The sequence below is a fragment of the Azolla caroliniana genome, unplaced genomic scaffold, assembly GCF_043228905.1.
Source record: "Azolla caroliniana isolate FFs.n. ecotype wild unplaced genomic scaffold, voAzoCaro1.0.p SCAF_18, whole genome shotgun sequence".
NCBI classification, from domain to species: Eukaryota; Viridiplantae; Streptophyta; class Polypodiopsida; order Salviniales; family Salviniaceae; genus Azolla; species Azolla caroliniana.
Window position 1 is genome coordinate 13,807,431 of NW_028230453.1, and position 17,542 is coordinate 13,824,972.

The 17,542-nt window shown below is 38.7% G+C and overlaps 1 protein-coding gene across 8 annotated transcripts; it reads left to right on the forward strand.

Annotated features, from left to right (window-relative positions):
• The first annotated feature begins 545 nt into the window (after positions 1-545).
• Positions 546-16,882, forward strand: LOC147852448 (putative magnesium transporter NIPA3). 8 transcript variants are annotated; one of them, XM_087333790.1, is made up of 9 exons: positions 546-917; positions 1,011-1,067; positions 14,074-14,164; positions 14,259-14,547; positions 14,630-14,767; positions 14,848-14,940; positions 15,076-15,188; positions 15,355-15,434; positions 16,033-16,882. In XM_087333790.1, the coding sequence occupies exons 1-9, from the start codon at positions 746-748 to the stop codon at positions 16,176-16,178; spliced, it is 1,179 nt and encodes a 392-aa protein (XP_087189916.1). In that variant the 5' UTR covers positions 546-745; the 3' UTR covers positions 16,179-16,882. The 8 variants fall into 8 exon arrangements, with proteins under 8 accessions (XP_087189916.1, XP_087189917.1, XP_087189924.1 ...); XM_087333791.1 differs by having other exon boundaries at positions 16,039-16,882; XM_087333798.1 differs by having other exon boundaries at positions 548-917; positions 15,076-15,199; positions 16,039-16,177.
• The last annotated feature ends 660 nt before the right edge of the window (positions 16,883-17,542 follow it).

Here is a 17,542-nt window from a genome sequence, read left to right on the forward strand (position 1 = left end):
AGGAAAGGAAAGGAAAGGAAAGGAAAGAAAAGAGAGGGGCCGAAATGGCATAATGGGGACCGAAGGGGAGAGGTAACATCTAAAAAATGTGGTGGTTGCCTCTTTGTCGAGGGCACTGGAAACCAAAGTTTAGTAATAGTGTGGAATCGAATAAAAGAGATTCCAGATAAAATATTGTGAGGCTAAGTAATTAATTACAGCTGGATGGACCAAGCTAGGCCGGACCACGAGAGGTCCGGAGAGGATTAGTCAAAGGGGGGGGGGGGGGGCAGGCGATCGAAAGATGGAGAGAGGTAGTAGGTTAATTAGGTCTTCGGTGGGAACTGAGGGAGCGCTAGAAGCCCCACCATCTCCATTTCTCCTGCTCCATAAAAAGAAGAGATGGATAGAAGAAAGACAAAAGAAAAATGTGTTGAGTGCCGTCCCCCTAATTTGGAGGGGTTGCCGGCCAGTTGGAGTAAGGGCCAATTGGAGTAAGAGAAGCTTGTGCCTTTTATGGACACACACACACACACACACACACACACACACGTAGTGTCTTTTATCGATCGGATCGAAACGATCCATCGCTCAGAGAATCCTTTACGCACACACGCAGAGAGAGAGAGAGAGAGAGAGAGAGAGAGAGAGAGAGAGAAACACAGTGAGGGGTAGAGATAGACATAGAGAGGGAGCGGTCTTAATGGAGGTCCACAATGTAAATCACCCATGATTTCAGAACATATCGCATTTTTGTTTTTGAAGTATGAGTGGATTCATTGCTCTCAGAGAGAATAGGCTGGCTGCTGGTTTCGGTATAACATCAGAGAATGTTGTGGGTCTTATCCTTGCCCTGTCATCTAGCATTTTCATTGGATCAAGTTTCATCATAAAGAAGAAAGGTCTCATTCGTGCTGGGTTATCTGGAGTCAGAGCAGGTATGGGTTTTTATTCGTTCTTGAGAAATTGTCCTGTTTTAGTTTATATATCTAAATTTGAAATTTCGAAAATTATTGTGTTTTGTTTCCTAGGGATTGGAGGGTATACTTACTTGTATGAGCCGCTTTGGTGGGTTGGCATGATCACAAGTATTCTTCTCTCTCTCTCTCTCTCATCTCATACTGAATCTTCTGTTCAAAAATTTGTGAAGATGAGATCATCCACATAAACGAAGACAATGTTTATCAGGGGTGAATGTTGTAATCATTTTTACATTGTAGGAGTGGAATTGAGTAGTGACTCTTGATGTTTATCAGGGGTGAATGTTGATGAACATTGCAATTGATAGTGCACATTGTGATTATGAGAAACTGTTAATGAGTGGATGTGATTGACAAATTGTTGAAGGCAAAATCTAATGTAGTTGAATGCAGGTCATTGTATCAAAGAGTGATCTTTGATGCCTGCACTCTTTAGGTCAAAATATGCTAGTTGATGAGTCTCCTCACATGTGCCCCAATGTCACATCTCACATGAAAGAGAATGTGATAAGTTGTATTGAAGCAAAGTTATAGTTCAATATTAATATATAATGAAAAATATTTTCAAGATTGAACCATTCCGGTTGAATTGCAACTTGTCTCTTGTTAATAGAAATCCTTTTGTCCCCTTTCCTTTTCTTTCTTTTTTGATTCAATGTTGTTCTTGCCTTCGGCCCTTGACAATCCGATCTCAAGAAGTAGGTGCATGTATGGCATTTGAGGCTTGACTTGAAGAAACTTCATAATGTGCTTTTGGACATTTTCAAACTCCTTTTGGGTTGATTTAGGGATGCTACCGCCTCATACTTCATCCACATAGAGAAGCACTAGTGTTGCAGATATGTTAGCAATACTCCTTTGAGACCCAACATTTAATTTCTCCACCATTGTGTATATTCTCCAATGTATAGTGAACCCTCTTTCCATCTATGATTGGAGGCAATGTCAAGCCCAAAATATTTGAAGCTTTCGATGGTTTCAAGTAGGTCATTATCGTACACAATGCATGTTTATCCTTATTTTGAGACTTCACAAGCATAAACCTTAGTTTTGGAGCTATTACACTAAATTTACGAAAGAGAGTAGGCATCCTTGCTTAACACCAAAGATGCTTGTGAAAAAATCTAAAATTCCATCTCCCAAATGCACATGCCATATCATAATCGCAAAAATTTGTTTAATATTATAACTTTCAAATCTTTCGACCTATGCTTCCCTCTAGCATAGGTCGATCCAGAATGGAGAGGTATCTGAAGCGAGGGAAGCACTTGCGATGGTGGAAGATAATGGCCTTTAACTATTGATGACAAAGGTGCTGAGGTCGTGGTTTGTGGGGTTGGGGCCTACGTGCATGACCAATTGCTATTACCCAATCTATTTTAACCCCTTTGTTATGTCCTGGTCAGGAGCCCATTTGTGTATCCCTTGATTGAGTTGTAGCATTAGTAGGAGTGGTGGGGCAAGAAAGTTGTGATTGTTCTTTGTGGATGAGCTTGTGTGGCTGTACTATTGTCCTTCAACAACTTTTCTCTATGTCTTTTGAGTTCGAGCAAGAAAAGTCCTAGGCACCGTTGGTCCTCATATTCCATTACCTTGCGTAGTGGGCCAAAGCCTTGTTTAAAGAGGCAATGGTATCTCCCTCTGATTTCATAAAAGACACGACAATGACAAACATAGTGTTCTTCGGATTCCACTCCTTGATGACACAATTGGCAAATTCTTTCTTCTAGAGGTATTTGTGTATATTTGCCTACCTCAATCTCTAACTGATGTGACGAAGTTACCAGCTACCCTATCACACTGCACAATGCATAGGATAGATGTATGTCCATATAAGGTGGCCTGATGATGAATCCATCCTCTGATTTGTCTAAATATAAGGGGATAGATAGAGATAAATTTTATTGTTAACTTCAAAGGTCAAATATGATCTATAAGATAAAATATATAACATTTTCACATAGTACACGTGAAAGTGAATAGCGACTCTCAACGTTAAAGAACTTTACTAATGAAAGTTGCAATTGAGAGTGCACATCGTGACTATGAGAAATTCGTGCAAGGATTGGGTTTGGTTGAAGATGTATGGAAAGCATAGTTGTATGTGATCAAAGGTAGAGCATTGTATGAAATTGTGATATGCAGACTCCTGAAAATATTTAGGGAAAAGTGTGCATAGTCGATTACTCTTATCACTTCTGTCCCAACATCCTGTCTCACATATTTGTACTTAGTGTGAGCTAAGTTGCATGGAAGCAATGATTTAGATGGTAGACATGGGCTCTAACATGTATTGACATGGAACATAGAACATAGAACATGGTTTTGTAGTTAGGTGCATCATATGTAGTGTGAATCAGTGTGTTGCATTCCACCTTCCAAACCATTTTTCCATATCTTCTATACAAGTGGAACACAATTTTGCGTTTGTATATCTTTTGGATCTTTTTTGCTTGCTTCTCATGCATTTATACGAAGTCAATGTAAGTGACTTTTTGAACATTAAGCATGTATTCAACAAATCTTTCCATGACCACGATCTCAATTTGGCATTGCAAAAAGGCCTCATTCATAGAGGAATCTATTGATGCATCATGATGCAAGTATGTCACATTCCATTTTCCAAACCATTTTTCCATATCTTGTATGCAACCGGAACACAAAATTTTGCTTTTATGTGTCTTTTGATCTTTTTGCTTGATTCCAACGCAATTCTAGGAAGTTGATGTGAGTTACTTTTTGAACCTTAAGCATGTATTCAACAACCCTTTCAATGGCCATAATCTCAAATGGGAAGTGGTCCAGTCTCAAAACGTAGGGGGGTGTATGGTGTTTGTAATAACATGCTTATAAGGATACATGTAAAATCATTAGTGTTGGGCCATAACGATACACCATTTGCAACAAGCATTTTGGTATTATTGCACGTTTGTAGGAGTAAGTTTGCAAATTGATCTAGATCTTTTTTATCAATAGAAAAAAGACTATACATTTGTAATCCTCTTGCTCCTTGAGATGTGTGGCATGAAAGATTGTTGCACATCAAGTTGCAAACTTCTTGTATGAGCATTTATGTCACCAAAGACAATAACTTCTCCATTAGCTTTGGAATAATCAATATCATCTTCTAGATTGGCAAAGATTTGGTCTTTAACAAAACAGAAATTAGAATCTTGATGAGGAATGTAGCATCCAACAACAAAAGTGGGCATATCATTTGGTGTTTCTATTTTAAGCCATATGTAACATTTATGTTCATCATTTTTTATGATGAAGGCATATTTCTCTAATTCCCTCTTAATCAAACATGTGACCCATCGTTGTCCTCTTTGTTATCTTGGATTTTTCAACCATATCACGGAGTGTACATTGTAGTTGCCCAAACTTGAATCCTTTCAATATTATGCTCCCAAGTTGCAACAAGAAGTATGATATCCAATTCATTGGTAAACTCCTCTATGCCAAGTTCGACATTCCATGGGTGTCCATTGCAATACATTTTTCCCCACAACATACATTGGCCTATAGCTTTGTTTTGTATTCATTTTTCATTTCACTTGTATCCCTCCTCATTGTGTCCATTTTTTTCCTCTTTCCATGCTTCTTTTAGTTCGATCTTGTTAAATGCTCATTTGTTTTTAATGAAGTTTTCGTATATTCTCTAATCTCATCTTCAAGCTTTACAATTGTTTTCATAAGAGTCTCATTCTCAATAACAATAATTTGTAGTTTTACATTCTCTTTCATGAGTGCCATAATCTGTTCACCTTTTGTCTTGAAGAGGAAATCAACTGGCTTATAAGCATTGTCTACATTCTGGCTGACTTTGTTGCATTAATATCAAGAATCATTAGTGATCTTGGCTCATTATCAATCATGCTCTCGGACTCTGTGGCTCTCTTATTTGACCAAAGTGAACTTATCTTCCTAGATCATATCATAGATCTTGTTGCAAACTTTGATTCAAGCCATAAATCTAACCTTGTATGACTAAGTTATGGCTAAAACAAACTTGACAAAGAAGACTAGATCGGAAGACTAGAGAAAGAAAGAAAGAACGAAAGAAAGAACGAAAGAAAGATATATTAACGTCTTCTAAGGCCAAAATTGGCCCATGAGATAGTTGGTTTACAACAAAATGGGTATTTATCCAATCATCAGAACTAAAAATAAAATAAAGTAAAAATAGAACTTAGCTAAAAGAGTTCTAGTAGTGTACAAAACGTGGTATACTCAATAAAAGGAGTGACTTTGCACTAAGCCTAATTTCATTTCCACCCAAGCCTCTCGAAAAGAAGTGGGAGGTCAAAGGGTTTTGGTGTGGGTGTGACCCGTGGTCTTAGTGTAGAGTGTGCCCCAGCCATGGCTTCAAGGCGGTGTAGCTCACGTTCCCTTATTTTCTTTATTGCTTCTATACCACGTCGAGTTGCTTTGAAACCCGACATCTGAGGGCGTTTGGTTCTTTGGTTTTCTGCTTCATCAAGGAAAAGGCCGAGTGGTGCAAGTGTGTCGACATTCGTTGTCTCCCCCTGTTCCTGAAAAACTTCATTTGTTACATGTTGGTGAACATTAGCAACATTATTGGCAACATTTTGTAACTTATTCTCTTTGTGTTGTTTTAGCTCTAGGATGTGCCTACCTAATTTCTTTATATCTAGAGTATCTAATAGTTTGGGGAGTGTGGGAGAGGAACCAAGTGTGTCTTGGTATTTTGCCCTTATCTCGGCGTAGGTTGGACACTTGTATGTAAAGTGATACTCATCCTCTATCTCTATGTGGCATAACCTACATATCCTTTCCTCCCTAAGGACTCCATTAGTACGATCATTCTCAATCTCAAGTTGGTGAGAAGATATTCTAAGTTTTCCAATGGTAACCCTTAGTGCATGTGGTAAGAATAAATCTAGATATTTTGACCGCGTAATAAAACCTAACTTAGAGAAGTGCATGAAGTGTTCCTTATAGTACAACATTTTAGATAGGAATGGCTTTAGTGGGGTGATCCATTTATACCGAGTGTAAATTTGCCATATTTCTTGGTGTATTACTTTATTGCGGTCCTCATGAGAGAGTAAAGTGTTATCAATTGCGTGGTTGTACCTAAGGGGAGGTAGGTTATTTATGTCTAGACCGTTCACAAGAAGCCAACTCACCATCATGCCATACCATGAGCTAGTATAGCCGGACTCATACAGTGATTGAGAGGCCTCAAAGGCTTGATGAGATATTCTATCATGTGGTTGGTTATGTATCCTGTGAATAAAGACTACAAGTTGAAAAATTGCCACTACTAACATTAGGGGTAAAGTGAACTCAACCCTAATAATGTCATGTGGTACTGTCGATTTGCTTCGGAGTTGGCGTGATAACATCATCACCAATGGTCTCTCTAATTGCGTCCACATGAAAGATGGTAGTCCTGGAGCCCAAACCACTGATACATGAGAGAGAGACAGAGATAGAGATAGAGATAGAGAAAGAGAGAGTGAGAGTGGTTTTACAAGCATAGTTGAATGTGATTAAAAGCAAAACATTGTATCAAAGTGTAATACTAAGACTCTTGAACTTGTTTAAGGTAAAATGTGCAAAAGTTGACTAGGCTCATCACATGTGCCTATCATCATGTCTCATATTGAAGTGAGTGTGAACTAAGACGCATGGACGCAATGGTTTGAATGGACAACAAGATGGGTACTAACATGTATTTGTGTGTGGTTTTCCTGTTTGGTAAAGAATGTGGTTTCCCAACATATGTAGTATAATGTGTGAAGCATGAGCCTTCACCATTTTTCCCATTTCATGATACATTGGTGTTGCAAAAAGGTCCTATTGAGAGAAGAATCGTTTGATGCATCCCATCCTCCAAGCCATTTTTTCATATCTTGCATCCATCTAGAACACAAAATTATGCTTTTAATTGCCTTTTGGATCTCTTTGCTTGGTTTCCATGCTATTCTAGGAAGTCATGAGGGTTCCTTTTGAACCTTAAACATGTACGCAATAACCTTTCCATGCGACTTGGAAGTCATGAGGGTCTTTTTTGAACCTTAAACATGTACTCAATAACCCTTTCCATAGGCATGTTCTTAGTGAGACGTGATCTCTTCTCAAGATGTAGGAGGATGTATTACATGCTTTTTTGGCTTGAAGAGACTTTGTAAGACAGTTCTTTTGAACATTTTCAAACTCTTCCCAAATAGACTTAGGAACGTGACTGCTCCATACTTCCGCCCCATAGATTGTTGCTGTTGCTACCAAATTGTTGGAAAGATATTTCGTCCCAACATAATAAGCTCTCTTTCCCACCTCTAAGCAACAGGTAGGACATTCATTCCATCCATGTCAAGGGAACTTCGACACCAAGGTATATAAATCTTTCCATAGTTTTAAGTGGCTCATTATTGTACATAATGCTTGGTTTAGCCTTATTTTTGTTCCTCACAAGCATTTTCTTCATTTTAGAGCTATTGACACTCAACTTAGTACGCATGGAAAACTTTTCCAATGCTCTCGTAAGCTTTTATGCATCTTCTAAAGTATTTGCAAACAACATCACATCATCTATGAACAACAAAAGTACGGTGACTACATTCCCATTGGAGACTTCTATATGCCTTCTTTGTCTAGAATTTTGTAACTATTTGTTCTAATTCAACAATGCATAGACTAAATAGAGTTGGTGAATGAGATAGATAGATAGATGGATATCTTTTTAACATCCATGGGAGACCAATTGTAATCTATGGGATGGGGCTTAGTCCATCGCGAGGATTGAACTTGGGTTTTCTCAATTTTAGGACTTTGACGGTTCAATGTAAACCACCAAGAGAACGGCCAAAGAGATTTTATTGTTGCTCCCTAAGATTAGAATTGACGTATGAGAAGATTAAAAGAGAGAGAGAAAGAAAGAAAGATATATTAACGTCTTTTAAGAGGCCAAAAATGGCCTATAAGACCAAATAAGAGATTACATCTTGAGTGTTGTCTCGTTTTTGAGAACAAATCAAAATAAAATAAATACTACACAGTAAATATAAAAGTAAGTAAGATGAAAAGAGAAGAAACGAGGGAATTTGGTTTTTGGCACATGTGAGATTCTCAAGTTAGGTATATTGTAGCTTTTGTCTTCGAAAGATCTCTAGCATAGGTCGATCTAGAATGGAAATGTCTCCAAAGCAAGGGAAGCACCTACGATGGCGGGAGATAATGGCTTTTATCTGTCGATGACAAGGGTGTCGAGGTCGTGGTCCATGGGGGCAGGGCCTCCGTGCACGACAAATTGCTATTGCCCGATCAATTGTAACCCCTTTGTTATGTCCTGGTTTGGAGCCCATTTGTGTATCCCGTGATGGACTTGTAGGATTAGTAAGAGTGATGGGGCTAAAGAAAGTTGTGATTGTTCTTTGTGTATGAGCTTGTGTGGCTGTATTCTTCAACAACTTTTCCCGATGTCTCTTGAGCTCTAGCAAGAAAAGTCCTAGGCATCGTTGGTCCTCATATTCCATTACCTTGCGTAGTGGGCCAAAGCCTTGTTTAAAGAGGCAATGGTATCTCCCTCTGATTTCATAAAAGACACTACAATGACAAACATAGTGTTCCTTAGATTCCACTCCTTGATGACACAATTGGCAAATTCTCTCTTCTAGATGTAGTCATGTATATCTGCCTACCTCAATTTGTAGCTGATGTGATGAAGTTCTTAGCTGCCCTATCACACTACGTAGCGCACAGGATAGATGTATGTCCATATAAGGTGGCCTGATGACGAATCCATCCTCTGATGTATGTAAGAAGTGCGTCTTATAGTGAGCCATCTTTGTACCAAGTGGTATTTTGGGGCTGATCCATGTTATCTTGTTTTCCAAGTTAATAATATCAGACCGGATCACTCTATTCTTTTCCACTTTGGTCATATTTAGGTGGGGATAGTCCAAGCTATATTGGAACGGCGGTAGTGCATTTATACTCATGCCATGTGACTCGAACCATTGCTGCATTTCAGCATACCAACAATGAGTGTCTCCATTTTCAGCTAGTTGTCTTGATGACATAAGTGCCAACCTTGGGTACCTTCGTTTAGGTAGCTCCCAAAGACATTGGATAAATGTCACTGATGGGAACAATGCCTCGGTTATTATAAGTGCTGCTCCCATCTCTGCCCGGATTATATCGTGGGGCACCGATGCTTTGCTCCTTATCATGCGAGCAATCATTGACACTAAAGGTCTCTCTAAACCTTTCCAATGATTTGCCTTGTTAAGACTTGGTCCCCATGTTTCTACTCCATAGAGAAGAGTTGGTGTGACAAGTGTATCAAATAACCATAGCTTAGTCCGTGGCTCTTGGAACTGCAAATCTGCACATTGTCTCTCGAGAGCACCAAGGGCTGCATATCCATGAGAAAGTCGGGCACAAGCAGCCTCCTGTAAGGAGAACCTAGGTCCTGTAAATGTTACTCCTAGGTATGTGTAGGAGCGTGTGTATTCCACCTTTTCCTCTCCCAAGAAGAATTTTGGTTTTGATCTTGTTACCCATGCTTGAGTGGTGTTAAACACCATCACTTTAGTTTTGTCCATGTTGATATATTAACGTCTTCTAAGATCAAAATTGGCCCATGAGACAATTGGTTTACAACAAAAATGGGGTATTTACCCATTCATCGAAAATAAAAATAAAATAAGACTTAAGCTAAAGAGTTCTAGAAAAAACATGTCCTATAAAGGAAATGCTTTATACTAGGCCTAGTTTCATTTCCATCCAAGTCTGTCGAAAAGAAGTGGGAGGTCAAAGGGTTTTGATGTGGATGTGGCCCGCGGTCCCAATATAAAAGGTACCCCAACCATAGCTTCTAGGTGGCGCAGCTCATGTTCCCTTATCTTTTTAATTGTTTCTACTCCACGTCAAGTTCTTTGAAGCTTGACATCCGAGGGCGTTTGGTTCTTTGCTTTTTTGCTTCAGCAAGGGAGAGGCCGAATGGTGTAGGTGTGTCCACATTCATTTGAAGGGCAACACGAGGATTAGGCTTTAGGTCAACTAGAGAGGGAGAGAGTTTGAGTGAGAGATAAAGGGAGAGAGAGAGAGATGCACGCTGTCTTGGGTACAAAGAGTGTACCACTTTTTTTTGGGTTTTTAGATATTATGTATATACAAGTAAAAAATGTGCTACGAGTGCGTTCATACTCGTGCACTAATAAAAGGCATGATGGCCCTTTATTCCCAACAACCTCCTCCCACCTAAAGGCAATGTGCCGTGAGAAAAAAAAAAGAAAGTCAGCTAAATCCAAGTATGTACAAAGCTGAACTACATACATCTATCCAACTCCCATCATCTGTCGGCAATGAGCAAATCGCTCAGCTCGAAGACCCTTCGTGAGAAGATTTGCAGGATTATTATTTGTATGTACTTTGACAAGCTCAATGTTCTTGCTGTCAAGTACATCTCTGATGAAGTGATACTTCACCTGTATGTGCTTCGTCTTTGCATAAAAGACGGGATTCCGAGCTAGCATGATAGCACTCTGACTGTCACAATGAAGAATAGGTAACTCCGTAATGCCAAGATCTCTCACTAGATATGAAAGCCATGAAGCCTCCTTGCATGCCTCAGTGGCAGCAACATACTCTGCCTCTGTAATAGACAATGCAACTCACTTTTGTAGTCTGGAGATCCAAGAGACTGCTCCTCCTGTGAAAGTAAACACATACCCAGAAGTAGACTTTCTGCAGTCCGCGTGACCAGCATAGTCTGCATCCGTAAAACCAATGACAGATGCCTTTTGCTTTCCAAAGCAAATGCACAAGTCCTTTATGCCTTTGAGGTATCTCATAATACCTTTCACCGCTTCCCAATGCTTTTTTTTGGGGTTTGCCATGTACCTACTAACCACTCCCACTGCAAAAGCAATATCAGGGCGTGTAGCAACCATCACATATATCAAACTACTAACGGCGGAAGCATATGGAACTTTAGCCATTTCAGCCTTCTCATCATCAGATGTAGGGCTGTCTTCTGCACTGAGTTTCAAATATGGAGGCAATGGAATCCCAATTGTTTTCCCCCCTCCATATTGAAACGCTGCAAAACCTTAGAGATATACTCCTGTTGAGATAGAAAGAGTACCCCTTTTGACCGGTTTCAGAGTATTCACATGCCAAGGATGTGATTTGCATCACCAAGATCCTTCATATCAAAGCTGCCATGAAGGCTTTGCTTCAATGAATCCAAGGCATGAATATCCTTGCCAGCAATCAACATATCATCAACATACAAAACCAAGATAATCAGGCTGCCATCTGCTGCCTTCTTGGTGTACAAGCAGTGGTCCACTTGACTTCTACGAAAACCTTGAGACTGCATAAATGTATCAAATTTATGATACGATTCTCTTGGTGCTTGTTTCAACCCACACAAACTCCTTTTGAGGTTACAAACCATCTTCTCTTTGCCTTTAGCCACAAAACCTTCAGGCTGCTGCATATATATGTCTTCATGTAGATCGCCATGTAAAAAGTTAGTCTTCGTATCCATTTGTATGAGCTCCATATCTTCAACTGCAACTAGACCCAAAATGGTTCTTCATGTAGTCATCTTAACTACAGGAGAGAAGATCTCATCAAAATCAACTCTATATTCCTGCTTTTATCCTTTTGCAACCAATCTTGCTTTGTACTTTGGCGAGGAGTCAGAAATGACCTTCATTTTATAAACCCATTTGCATGGAAGTGTTTTCTGCCCTTTAGGCAACTGCACCAAATCCCAAGTGTCATTTTTCTCAAGAGATTCCATCTCTGACAACATGGCTTTATGCCATTTCTTATTGTCCTATCTGTCCATTGCTCCTTGAAGCAAGACGGTTCGCTACAATCAGTCACCATGACATAATCAGCCACACTGTTTGCATCAGGAACAAATCTGTCAGGCTGTCTAGTAACTCTAGATGATCTCATAACCCATTGCTCATTGTTTGATTGCTGTTGAGCCTGCAAATCATCATTTTCAACTTGCTGTCCAGGCATTTCAGCCTGCAAATCAGCATTAACAGCTTGTTGTTCTAGCCATTCTTGCACATTTGGTGGCTCATCGTTATTGGCAAAGGCTGGCTGATCATTTCCAACCTCATTTTCTGCATTTGCAGGTAAGTTTACAGCAGGTGTTTGCTGCTGTACAGCGGGCACATTTTCCTGTCTAAAAGGTATTTCTTCTCGGAATACAACCCTACGTACTTCCTCAGAGGTTGTTTATGCATGCGATTTTCCCGGAATATAACATCATTGTTGCGTGCTATTTTTCTTTTCTCGGGATCCCACAATCTATACCCCATTTCACCCTCGTCACCGTATCCTAGGAAAACACTCTAACCTACTCTGTGGAAAAAGAAATGTGACTTGCTCTAACATGCTCTGCTCTGATACTAGTTTGAAGGGCAACACGAGGATTAGCGTTTAGGTCAACTAGAGAGGGAGAGAGTCTGAATGAGAGAAAAAGAGAGAGAGAGAGAGAGAGAGAGAGAGAGAGAGAGAGAGAGCGAGAGATGCATGCTGTCTTGGGTACAAAGAGTGTATGTACCACTTTTTTTTTGGTTTTTAGATATTATGTATATACAAGTCAAAAATGTGCTACGAGTGCGTTCACACTTGTGCACTAATAAAAGGCACGATGGTCCTTGTTCCTAAAAAGTTTCATTAGTTACATGTTGGTGAATATTAGAATGGTTATGATTAACATTTGGTATCTTATTCTCTCTATGTTGTTTTTGCACTAGGATATACCTACCTAGTCTCTTTATATCTAGGGTATCTAATAGTTTGGAGAGGGTGGGAGAGGGTCTTAGTATGTCATGATATTTCGCCCTTATCTCGGCGTAAGTTGAACACTTGCATGTAAAGTGATACTCATCCTTTATCTCTATGTGACATAATCTACATATCCTTTCCTCCCTAAGGACTCTATTAGTACGACCATTCCCAATCTCAAGTTGGTGAGATGATATCCTAAGTTGTCCAATGACAACCCTTAGTGCATTTGATAATAATGTATCTAGATATTTTGGTCATGTAATAAAACCTAACTGAGAGAAGTGCATGAAGTGTTCCTTATAGTACAACATTTTAGATGGGAGTGGCTCTCGTGGGGTGATCCATTTATATCGAGTGTAAATTTGCCATATTTCTTGGCGTATTACTTTATTATGGTCCTCATTAGAGATTAAAAATTTATCTGTCCTATGGTTGTACTTAAGGGGAGGTAGGTTATTAATGTCTATGCCATTTGCAAGTAACCAACTCACTACAGTGCTATACCAAGAGCCGGTATCTTTGGACGCATATAGGGATCAGGATGCCTCAAAAGCTTGATAAGATATCCTATCTTGTGGTTGGCTATGTATCCTATGAATAAAAATTACAAGTTGGAAAAGTGCATCTACTAACATCGGGGGCAAAGTGAACTATGCTCTAATAGTGTCATGTGGTACTATCGATTTGCTTCGGGGTTGACATGATAACATCGTCACCAAAGGTCTCTCTAATTGCATCCACATGATAGATGGTAGACTTGGAGCCCAAACTGCTGATGCATACATGGGGGAAGGGGTCACTAATGAGTTGAAGAGCCATCCCTTAGTCTGTGGTTCTTGAAAGTATGCCTGGTGACATTGTCTCTTTAAGAGTAAGAGGGATGCATACCCTCTCGTTAGCCTATCTTTGGCTGCCTGGGTCATCGAGAATTTACCTGAGCAAGCACTAAACGTGACTCCTAGACATACATATGATCCAACTACCTCAACTGGTTTATGAGAGATATATATTGACGTCCCCCATAAGCAGATTTCTTTTCTTTTAATGCAAAATGGAAAATTGATTAAGTAATTTTCATAACTAAGCTTTGTAAGGGGCTTGTCCTTGTAGGAATTGTCTTTATGTCACATAGTCTTACAATAGCTTAAGAGGGTTTACCTTGCCATAAGTTCCACTCTATTGTAGTAAAGACAGCAAGGGTTTTTTGTTATCTTCATGTTCTGATAATATACAGAATATTTCTATTGGAGATTGAGCGAGAGAAGCTAGCCACTATAAAAGAAGAAAGAGAGACTAAATTTCCCCAACTGAATTCTAGTGATTGTAGGAGAGATTGCGAACTTTGTAGCATATGCATTTGCGGCTGCAATTTTGGTCACTCCACTTGGTGCTCTCAGCATTATTGTTAGGTAATGCATAAAATTTTGTTTATGATTGCAGTGTCTTTACTTCAAGCTGCATCATTTTAGCATTATTTAATTATTAGTAACTGTATATTTGTAGTGCTGGTCTAGCTCATGTAATGTTGAAAGAGAAGTTGAATAAGCTTGGTGTATTGGGCTGTGTTATGTGCATTGTGGGATCTGTGGTAATCGTACTTCATGCACCACAAGAACGCACTATTTCTTCAGTGACAGAAATATGGAATCTGGCAACACAACCAGCATTTCTTCTGTATGCAGCATCGGTTATTGCAATTGTATTGGTCCTTATATTCCATTTTGCTCCAACGTGGGGCCATACTCATGTGATGGTGTTTGTTGGCATATGCTCCTTGATGGGTTCGTTGTCGGTATGATTTCTTTTCCCATTGTATTATGACTCTCTGCACGAAATCCAGAAAAATCAGAATACTGATTTAGGAAACAATGAAGGTGATGAGTGTCAAGGCATTAGGGATTGCTATCAAGCTAACATTTGAAGGGGAGAATCAGTTCACATATTGGGAGACATGGCTTTTTCTGATGGTGGTTGTCACATGTATAGTTACTCAAATGAACTATTTGAACAAGGTAATAAAGTTCCATGTCAATGTTCTTTGGGTCTTGGCCTATCCCGAGAAACGCTGAGATATTCTTTATTTGGTGTGTAGGCACTGGATTCATTCAATACTGCAGTTGTTTCTCCCACCTACTATGTGATGTTCACATCTCTCACGATAGTAGCAAGCGTGATCATGTTCAAGGTAAGGTCTAAAGAATAAGTTACAGCCAAGATGTTTTACAACATATTTAAATTTTGTGTGGACATTGTATGGTATACCAGGCAGTATACCAAGCATACTAGCCATGTACATTCTTTAATAGATATTGATATGCAGGACTGGGATGGCCAAACTGCTACAAATGTGGTCTCAGAAATCTGTGGGTTCATCACAATTTTATCTGGAACAATTTTACTACATTCGACAAAAGACTCCAGTGACAACAGAAGGTCAGGGATAAGTAAGTACTATAAAAATCTACTCAGGTCCATTAGATTGAATGTTATTTAAAAAAGCATCTTAATTGTATGCTACATAGAGGGTTTCTTTGAGTGAAGACCTCTTTTTCTTTGTGAATGAAACATCTCTTGGTTATCAAATCTCAACAATCAACAGGCCCAACTTCAAAGGTCCTATCAAGTGTGCTCATATAACATTCCAAGCGAACCTCTGTGTAGGATCATGCCTGTTGACATGTAAGATTCTTTAGCCTGGAAAGCCTTATTGGTATTAAAATAAGATTTACATCAGTATTTTGATCTCAATGCATGCCATTTTGTGTGTTACGGGAAGATACAACTAATAATACAAGGGCAGTCACTTTTTCAAACCTTGAGCGTCAAATTTCTCATTGTGTAAAGGCAATGTACAAACTAAAATACAAGGGGAGTCACTTTTTCTTTTGCATCATGGCCACCATCTGAGTTACCTATGCTCAGATTTTGTAGCATATCCAATGATATGATTAGAAGATTTGCCTATGTTTCTAATGAATCATAAACCAAGTTATCCAAACATAATTGCTGAGAAAAACTTTCCATAGACTTATGAAATTGCCTCTTCTAAACAATGATAAACCTTGTTGAAGGTAAGGTAACGAAAATAACACTCTTTAAAACTAAAGTAACCTCAAGGTCATTTCCTCGTAAACTCATTTTTTGTGGGTTCTCACATCAGTTTGAGATTTCCCGTTACTAAAATGATGTATTATTAAGAATATAATGGATACATGAATCAAATCTATCAAGAACCTTGAATGAGATCATCCTAAAATTTTGTGGAAAAATGGATTAGCTGCAGGTGTGTATTCACCTCTATCACCATCAATTTCGGCACGATTCAGCAATGGAATAGTAGATGTGGTGAAACTCCCAGAGGAAGATGAGATGCCTCCATCGAACATCCATCTACGTCGACATGATCTGTTTCCCGCTCCATAAATAAATAAAAAATATATAATTTATGTTATTCATTCTTTGGAGGGCTGAAATTCAGCATGTATTTATATAAATGAGCTGGGTTGGGGTTAACATCGAAAGCCCAGTCAATCTCTCGAAGAGAAGAAAAAATGAGCTGAAGTTGCAACTAACAAAGCATTGCCAAGCAAATAACGTTTAGTTGAGTTAAGGTTTTTTACGATGGAGAACACAAATTATGGCTCATTCTTTCTAGAGAACCTCTTGCAAAATGAGAGACACATCATCCACAAAGACAGCGAAAGGACCTTCCATCTGTTCCCTTGTACAGCAAAAACCATGAAAATATGATTCATTTTCCTGAAATGAAGAATTGGGATGTTTGGTATCTCACCATAAAGTCATCTGAAGGGGATATGGAACACATCTTTTTGTTGATATTATTGAAAACTTAGTTATGTTGTAGTCAGTGATTGGTTCCTTTTTACATACTCTGCCAGAGGAGCCCGGGTTTAACATTGGAATACAAGCAGTATATCCTCAAATCAAAGTCTTTCTGTTGAAATACTTGTTCTCTATATCTATACACTGGAGTACTTGTGAAGCAGGCACTAGTATGTTAGAAATATAAGAAATATAATGGCATCTTGTGGGTGAACTTTCACATATTTGAGAGAATTTTACAATGACTTAACAAATATAATTGATTTGGCTGTTATTTTGTCTTATTCCTACTACAGTATTGTTTTTGCAGCAAATCACAATCTATGCTTCACAAGTATAAAAGATACATGCAATGCCTTGAGAGAATGTCAATACAAAATTAGAAAAATACAATACATACGACTTCAAGTATTCTAACATGCCTTGATCTTTGAAAGGTAATGTGTTATGAAACCAAATGCCTATAAATCTTATACTAGTCTACTATAATACATCAAAATGATCACTTGCTTGATATTAGCCAATGACAAACATTAATCTAGAGTGATGGATCATGGAAATGACCACCTTATTTACATTTAGTTCTATGTTGCCTACAACACAAGTATCAACTACCTCTTAGTCAAAATTGAAACATTTTGTAACTGTACATATCAAGTAGTGTCAAGCCTTGTATTTATATATTATAAAATATTGTAACTACCACTAAGTTAAAATTCATAAGCTTTCAATGAAAGCATATGTTTAATCATTCAATTGCTATTAAGACATTTTGTAATCAAGATTTGGTTAAGACTAATGCATGGTATTAAGAGAGATTGAGGACATTTGGAGAAATAGGTTTTGATTAACTAGGAAGCAAGTACGCAATAGAATGGAGCTCAAATATCTTACTATGTCTATATCTAATTAGGAGCAACACTCTACTAATGAGGGCCAAATAG

Coding starts and splice junctions, on each gene's coding strand:
- LOC147852448 (XM_087333790.1), top strand. CDS start 746: ATGAGTGGATTCATTGCTCTCAGAGAGAATAGGCTGGCTGCTGGTTTC. Junction 14,768..14,847: donor AAATGAACTATTTGAACAAG/GTAATAAAGTTC, acceptor TTTGGTGTGTAG/GCACTGGATTCATTCAATAC. Junction 14,941..15,075: donor CAAGCGTGATCATGTTCAAG/GTAAGGTCTAAA, acceptor ATTGATATGCAG/GACTGGGATGGCCAAACTGC.